The sequence below is a fragment of the Miscanthus floridulus genome, chromosome 7, assembly GCF_019320115.1.
Source record: "Miscanthus floridulus cultivar M001 chromosome 7, ASM1932011v1, whole genome shotgun sequence".
Classification (NCBI taxonomy): domain Eukaryota; kingdom Viridiplantae; phylum Streptophyta; class Magnoliopsida; order Poales; family Poaceae; genus Miscanthus; species Miscanthus floridulus.
Genome location: NC_089586.1, coordinates 26508036 through 26516146, shown reverse-complemented (window position 1 = coordinate 26516146; position 8111 = coordinate 26508036). Strand labels below are relative to the sequence as shown.

At 58.6% G+C, this 8111-nt stretch overlaps 1 protein-coding gene across 1 annotated transcript; it reads right to left on the bottom strand.

The window, feature by feature from the left end:
• Positions 1 to 4343: 4343 nt before the first annotated feature.
• Positions 4344 to 6559, bottom strand: LOC136465255 (uncharacterized). Its single transcript, XM_066464063.1, has 3 exons — positions 6489 to 6559; positions 5961 to 6406; positions 4344 to 4582 (listed from the first exon to the last, which is right to left on the bottom strand). The coding sequence occupies exons 1-3, from the start codon at positions 6557 to 6559 to the stop codon at positions 4344 to 4346; spliced, it is 756 nt and encodes a 251-aa protein (XP_066320160.1).
• Between the last annotated feature and the right edge of the window lie 1552 nt (positions 6560 to 8111).

The window sequence follows — 8111 nt, the reverse complement described above, 5'->3', positions numbered from 1 at the left end:
GCCTCAACATCCTCTACGCCAACACCCTAGAGCTTCTGGAGCTCGACCAGTCACAACTCCGGGGTGGTGCCACGCCTTTCCACGGCATTGTGCCAGGGAAACATACGCGGCCCCTCGGGTGCATTGACTTGCCCGTCTGCTTCGGTACTCCCTCCAACTACTGTAAGGAGGTCCTCACCTTCGAGGTGGTTGGGTTCAAGGGAACCTACCATGCCATCTTGGGGTGGCCATGCTACACCAAGTTTATGGTGGTCCCCAACTACACGTACCTCAAGCTCAAGATGCCGGGCCCTAACGGCGTCATCACTATCGAGTCCACATACGAGCATGCATACGACTGCGACGTTGAGTGCATCGAGTACGTCGAGGCTATCGTAGAGGCCGAGACCCTCATCATCAACCTCGACCAACTCGGTAGCGAGGTGCCCGACACCAAGTGCCACGCTAGGGCTTTTGAGCCCGCGGAGGCTATCAAACTCGTCCCGATCAACCCCGCCTGCCCCGACGATCGGGCACTGAGGATCAGTGCCACCCTTGACATCAAATAGGAAGCCATGCTTGTCGACTTTCTCTGTGCAAATGCTGATATATTCGCATGGAGTCCCTCGGACATGCTGGGCATACCGAGGGAGGTCGCCGAGCACGCCTTAGACATCCGGGCTGGCTCCAGGCCGGTGAAGCAGTGTAGAGCCATCGGTGAGGAGGTACAGAAGCTTTTGGCAGCTGGATTCATCAAGGAAGTGTCCCATCCAGAGTGGCTAGCTAACCCTGTGTTAGTCAAAAAGAAAAATGGGAAGTGGAGAATGTGTGTAGACTACACTGGTTTGAATAAAGCCTGTCCAAAAGTCCCTTTCCCATTACCTCAGATCGACCAAATCATTGACTCCACTGCGGGATGCGAAACCCTATCTTTCCTTGATGCGTATTCCGGTTACCATCAAATCAAGATGAAAGAGTCCGACCAGCTCGCGACTTCCTTTATCACACCAATCGGCATGTACTGCTATGTGACTATGCCATTCAGCCTTAGAAACGCGGGGGCCACATGCTAGCGGTGCATGACCCAGGTCTTTAGCGAGCACATCGGGCGAACCGTCGAGGCCTATGTGGACGACATCGTGGTCAAGTCCAGAAAGGCTAGAGATCTCGTCGATGACCTAGAGATAGCCTTCAAATGCCTTAGAGAGAAGGGCATCAAGCTCAACCCCGAGAAGTGTGTGTTCGGGGTTCCCCGAGGCATGCTCTTGGGATTCATAGTCTCGGAACGTGGCATTGAAGCCAACCCGGAGAAGGTCTCGGCCGTGACCAACATGGGACCGATCCGAGACCTTAAGGGAGTACAGAGGGTTATGGGATGCCTTGCGGCTCTGAGCCGCTTCATCTCATGCCCTGGCAAAAAAGGCTTGCCCCTATACCGCCTCTTGAGGAATTTGGAACACTTTTCGTGGACTCCTGAGGCCAAAGAAGCCCTCACCAAACTCAAGGCATTGCTCACTAATCCTCCCGTCCTGGTACCACCAGCCAAGGGCAAGGTTCTCTTACTTTACGTCGCCGCAACGACCTAAGTGGTCAGCGCGGTCGTAGTAGTCGAGAGGCAGGAAGAGGGGCATGCTCTACCCATCCAACGACCTGTCTACTTCATCAACGAAGTACTCTCCGAGACCAAAACGTGCTACCCCCACATCTAGAAACTGATCTACGCCATAGTCTTGGCTCGATGCAAGCTGCGTCACTACTTCGAATCCCACTCGGTAACCGTGGTGTCATCTTTCCTGCTGGGGGATATAATCCATAACTGGGAGGCCTCGGGTAGGATAGCCAAGTGGGCCATCAAACTCATGGGGGAGGCTATGTCCTTTGCGCCTTGGAAAGCAATTAAGTCTCAGGTCTTGGCCGATTTTGTGGCAGAGTGGACCGACACCCAACTGCCACCAGCCCAAGTCTAGGCGGAATGCTGGACCATGTACTTCGATGGGTCCCTAATGAAAACCAAGGCGGGCGCGGGTCTGCTCTTCATCTCACCCCTCGGAGTACACATGTGCTACATGATTCAGCTCCACTTCGCCGCCTCCAACAATGCAATCGAGTACGAAGCCCTCATCAATGGCTTGTAGATCGCCATCGAACTCGAAGTACGGCGCCTCAACGTGTGGGGCAACTCATAGCTCGTCGTCGATCAGGTGATGAAGGAGTCAAACTACCATGACCCCAAGATAGAGGCGTACTGCAAGCTGGTACGTCGCCTCAAAGACAAGTTCGACGGTCTCGAACTCAACCACATCGTGCACAAATTCAATGAGGCCATGGACGAACTGGCAAAGATGGCATCGGCGCGGGCCCCGGTCCCCCCGAACATCTTTGCTAAAGACCTCCACAAACCTTCCATTGACTGCACCTCGGCGGCAAAAGAGGGCCCAGCGGTCGAGCCCCCCATAGGGCTTGGGCCCCCTCTATCACCGAGACTCCTTCGGCCAAGCCTGAGGTCATGGAAGTCAACATGGGGCCTCTCGAGGCCGACCAGGGCACGAACTGGCGGGTCCAGCTCCTTGATTGCCTCATTCAAGGAGAGCTCCCCGCAGATAGAACCGAAGCCTGATGGCTTGCACGACGAGCCAAAGCTTACGTCCTCAGCAATGGCGAGTTGTACCGGCGAAGCCCATCTAGTGTCCTCCAACGATGCATCACTACCGAGGCAGGTCAAACCCTACTTTGGGACTTGCACATGGGAGCCTGCGGGCACCATGTGGCGCCTCGAACGCTCGTCGGAAATGCCTTTCGCCAAGGGTTCTACTATCCGACGGCGGTTGCTGACACCACCAAGCTAGTATGCTCCTGCGAGGGATGCCAGTACTATGTGCGACAAATGCACCTCCCGCCCCAAGCCCTCCAAACCATCCCCGTTACATGGCCCTTCGCTGTGTGGGGGCTGGACATGGTTGGGACTCTACAGAAAGCCTCCGGGGGCTACACCCATCTATTGGTAGCAATCGATAAGTTCTCCAAATGGATCGAGGCTTGTTTGATCACTCGAATCAAGTTCGAGCAAGCGGTGCTGTTCTTCACTGATATCATCCATAGGTTCGGGGTTCCGAACACCATCATCACTGACAACGGGACGCAATTCACCGGCCACAAGTTCTTGACGTTCTACGATGACCACCACATCCGTGTGGCCTGGTCGGCCGTGGGACACCCTAGGACGAATGGCCAAGTAGAACTTGCCAATGGCATGATCCTACAGGGCCTCAAGCCGAGAATATATAACCGGTTGAAGAAGTTTGGCAAGAAATGGCTTGTCGAACTCCTGTTAGTCATCTGGAGCCTAAGGAATACCCCGAGCCGAGCCACAAGGTTTACACCATTCTTCCTAGTCTATGGGGCTGAGGCCATCCTCCCCACTGACTTGGAGTACGGCTCCCCGAGGCTTTGGGCCTACAATGAGTAGAGCAACCGCACTACCCGCGAGGACGCCCTCGACCAGTTGGAGGAAGCCTGAGACATTGCGCTGCTACATTCAGCCAAATACCAGCAAGCTCTACGACGCTATCAAGCCCGCCGCATTCAAAGCCGAGACCTGAAGGTGGGCAACCTGGTGCTGAGGCTGAGGCAGAGCAACAAGGGCCGCCACAAGCTAACCCCGCCATGGGAAGGACCATACATCGTCGCCCAAGTGCTGAAGCCCGAAACCTATAAGCTAGCCAATGAGAAGGGTGAAATCCTCACCAACGCTTGGAACATAGAACAGCTATGTCGCTTTTACCCTTAAATTCCCAAGCATTATGTACATTGTTTCCCGAAATATAATTAAGAAGCGTTCTTTAATTGTTCCAATTTTTTGAGAAACCCACTGAGCCCATCGCGGGCCTCGGCATTACGATAACACCATAAGGGAGACTCAGCTCTGCCTCTGCAGAACTGAGCCTCTCTCGGGGGCTAGAAGGGAGGACTCCCCCCTAAGTCCCACGCACCATTTTTTAGTTGTTTTTCGAAAAATTTTCTATGCCAAACTCTCTATTATGCTCTGACAAGTCAATTGTAAAAGACCTAAGGACCGAAAGTCTGTCTTAGGGCCAAAAGGTCGGCTGAGTCATGAGATAGCTTACGCCTCTAGGCTACGGCACTCCCTCACCACCTTTTCGCCCTAGGGATAGCTTAGGCTCCGAAGAAGTCCTTTGCAAGTGATATGCTCAGAAATAGGATAGAGGGCAGAGGCTCGAAAATACAAAGAAAAACGATTAAGGAGGCGTAGACGCACGATTACTTTAAAAAGGCCTCGATGGCCACCAGCGTTACGATAGGGTAACATAATCCCTAATCTAATTACACGGCCTCTTGGGCCTAGGTCAGGCCTCAGGGTCTCTAGCATCGGCAGACGGCGTAAGAGGGACCACCTCCTCTTCGAACATCTTGGCCAGCGCCGTGTCGGGGCCCTCCGCCACCTCCATCAGCTTCGCTACCTCCTCGTCGGCCTCCCCGTCATCATCGGGCAAGACGTAGCCATCGCTGATAGCCGTGAGGTTGACACCGATGTAGTGCGAGGCGATAATGGCCAGGGCGCGCTTAACGCCCGTGTGCAGCGCCCCTCGGAGTCGCTCGGGTACTTGGCCGCTCAACGCAATTAGGCGGCTCCCGAGGGAGCTGCCCGACTGGACCCCTCGACCTCCAGGGCCTCGCAGGTAGTATGGGCGGCGCTCTTCAGTGCGTCATGCTCCTCGATCTCGGTCTTGAGCACCGCCTACACGGCGACAGAGGCCTCGGCTGCCCAGGTGACCTCCGTCTCCAACCCTGCGCCAAAAGAAACAGAATGGGGTTGAGCGCAAAGGAAAACAAGCCAAATAGGGGCGGAAGCCTACGGGACTCACCCTCGGCCTTCTCCTCCTAGCGTCGGGCCTCGACCCGAGAGGCCTTGGCTTTCTCCTTCCAGCACTGGGCCTCGACCCGAGACGCCTTGGCCTTCTCCTTTAGGCGCTGGACCTCGACCCGGGAGGCCTTGGCCGCCCTAGAGGCCTCTCCCTCTAGCTCTATATCACACCAAGGAGTTAGGGGCCAAACATAAGAAAAACAAATAAAACAAGGGGAATAAGACTCACCCTCGGCCTTTCCCCTCTAGACCACAGCCTCAGTCCGGGAAGCCTTAGCTGCCTTGAGGGCCTCATCCAAGGCACCTTTCGTCAGCTGGTGCACACCCTGCTCCATCCCAGCTGTCCAGCAAGGGACTTGACAGAGGCCGTGGCTTCTCTAGCCTGGGACCTAAAGGCATCCAGATCACCGGCCACGCGGGTCAGCTCCTCCTCCAACTCCTTGACCCGCACCGCCAAGGGGGCGACCTACTCCTGGGCCGCCGCCATCGTAGCCTCCCTATTGGTACCACGTAGGTGGAGGTCCTCCACCTCCGTGCTCCGCGCCGACAGAAGCTCGTTGGCATGAGCCAGCAGGTCCTTCTACCGTTGGAGCTGGTCCCAGACGTCCCTCTCCCATCGGAGAAAGACTGACTTCCCAAGAGACCGGGTCTCGAGCTCCTGGGTAAGCAGAACAGGGGTCATTCACTACAAGAAAACTCGAAAAAAGACAACACCACATGAGAAAAGAAGGCGCGAACCTGGGCGACCCTGGGCAGATCATCGGCCACCACGGACAGTGCCGTCTGTAGTGACCGCTCCGCCAGCTGGCGGTATTGCTCGAAGGTGTCCCAGCGCCACCCTCGGCCACGTCCTCGAGGGCGAACAGAGGCTCCCCCTTAGGGTCATCCCAGCTCTGCCACAGGACACGTGGGTAATCCCACCCATGGGGCTCGGGTTGTACCCGCACGAGGGCCAAGCTTCCCTTGCTCGGGGTCAGAGCCGGCTGTTCCATGGTGCCGGCCACCTCGGCGTCGACCACCTCCTGCGCCCGGGAAGTATCATCGGAGGAGATCGGATGGACCTCTGCCTCCCGGGCGCTCTCCCGCAACAGCGACAGGCCTTGGACCAGGGGCGCCACCGAGGCCTCCGCCGCCTTCATCTCCACTTCCTGGGCCGCCAGCCTTGCCGCACTCACGTTGGCCTCCGCCCCCGTGGCCTTGGTGGTCCCGGGGGCTCCGGCCCCCGCCGCTGCGGCCTTGGTGGTCCTGGGCACCCCGGCCTCCGTCGCCTTGGCCTTGGAGGCCTGGGGGGCCTTAACCTCGGTGGCCTCGGCAACTGAGGGCGCCTCGGCCCCATCTGACTCATGAGCCTCGGCCTTGTGGGGCGGAGGCGCTCCCTCCCCTATCTGTGTCAGGCTCGCCTCGACAGCCCCTCCTTGGGCAACTGACGCCGCGCCATGTTGTATGGCGGCTTGCGCCTCCACCACCCAGTGGGCGGTGGAGCTGGGGCTCACCTTGAGCGCCTTAAGTGGCGCCAAGGCGAGTGCATCCGTAGGACGCTTCTGGCTGAAGACAAGATACTTACGGGGTCAGCATGCGACCGAAGAACGAATAGAAAATACTACAGCTCTGTCGAAAATATGCTTACCTCGAGCGGGGCTGCAACTGCTTCGGCACGGCGACCCTCCTCTGCGAAGGCAGTGGCGGCGGTAGAGGCATGACCTCTATATCCGTCGGCGCCAGCCGGTCCTCGACGGACCCCGACGCCCCCTCGGTCCTCTATGGGGGTAGTTGCGTCGCCCCCACCGCCACCTGCTCCACCGCTGCCGTCGAGCCCACCGGGCTGACGGCATGCTTTCCCAATGCCCGCGCCTCGGGCGTGTCGGCCTCGGCCCCGAGGCGGGCGATCGCTGACCCCGAGGTGTCTCCTCCTCCTCCTAGGAGCGCCAGGCTGCTTGCCGATGCCCCAGGCACCGTCTCCCCGACATCAGCGAGATGGTCCAGGGGACCCCGCCCTGTCTCACCCTCGTCATCTCCATCCGAAGCATCCATCGACAGTGATGGCAACGGGGACGCCTCCAATGGGAGACCGTCCTGCCTTTGCTGCTGGTGGCGCTTCTCTAGTCCCTCGCGCACGAGGATTTTCCTCATACGCTTTGCCTCCTTGGCGTCCTTCCGCCTCTTCTACGCCTCGGCGTGCACCCGGTTCACCGCCCGCCGCGCTGTGTCCTCACGAACGGGTGGCGGGGAGGTTCGCACGTCCCTCATCCCCTGTAGGAACGGCGGACGCAAATAAAACACCAGAAAATAGTAAGGAACAAGGAGGCCTCGGGGGCCGCAGCAGCGCGTGACTTACCAAAGAGAAGTACCCCCATGACAGGCGCATCACAATAGGGGCCAGACCACCGCTCCTCAGCTTCCCATCCACCGTCTCCCTCACCCGACGTAGAATCTCCTTGTCGGGGAGGGCAGAGGCGGACATCCAGATGCCCTCGATCGGCTCCTCTGGCCTCATCTCGAAACAGGCGCCGCCGCCGAGCCATCAGTGGCAGCACCCTCCGACGGTGGAAGGCTGCCACGACCACAGCCGCCGTGAGGCCATGGCCACGTAGCCTCTCCAGTCCCTCCAGGAGCGGCTGTAGGTTGGGTTGATCCTCCTTTGGGACGCCATACCTCCACTTCTCCGGACAGCTCTCCACGATCCGCCTGGTGTAGGGGGAAAGCCCGTCGTCATCGTTGGGAGGTAGAACCAGCTGGTGTACCAGCGGCGATTGGTCGAGGCGAGGTGGGCCGAGATGTAAAGGTGCTGCCAATCCTGGCGCACTTGGAGAGTGCAGCCGCCGGCCCTCACCGCCCTCCTCGCGCTCGTCATGCCTGTCGGCTTGGTGGTATGCCCTACCCGGAAGAGGTGGAGCCACAACTCCCAATGGGGAGCAATCCCCAGGTACCCCTCATAGACAGCGACGAAGATGGCCGCTTGCGCGATGGAGTTGGGGTTGAAGTTGTGGAGCTCCACGCCGTAGTAGTGCGGGAGCACCCGCATGAATCGATCCGTCGACAAGCCAAGGCCCCGCTCGTGAAAGGACACGAAGCTCACAACATAGCCGTCGCGTGGCCTTGGCTCCGGCTCGCCCGACGGAGCGGTCCACTCCGGCCTATTGGAGTCGGCAACAGGGCGAAGAAGTCCGCCATCGACGAGCGACTGAAGCATCTCCACAGTGACGTCGGACTGACCCCAAGAGTCCGCCTCAATGACAACGGCGCCGGCCAT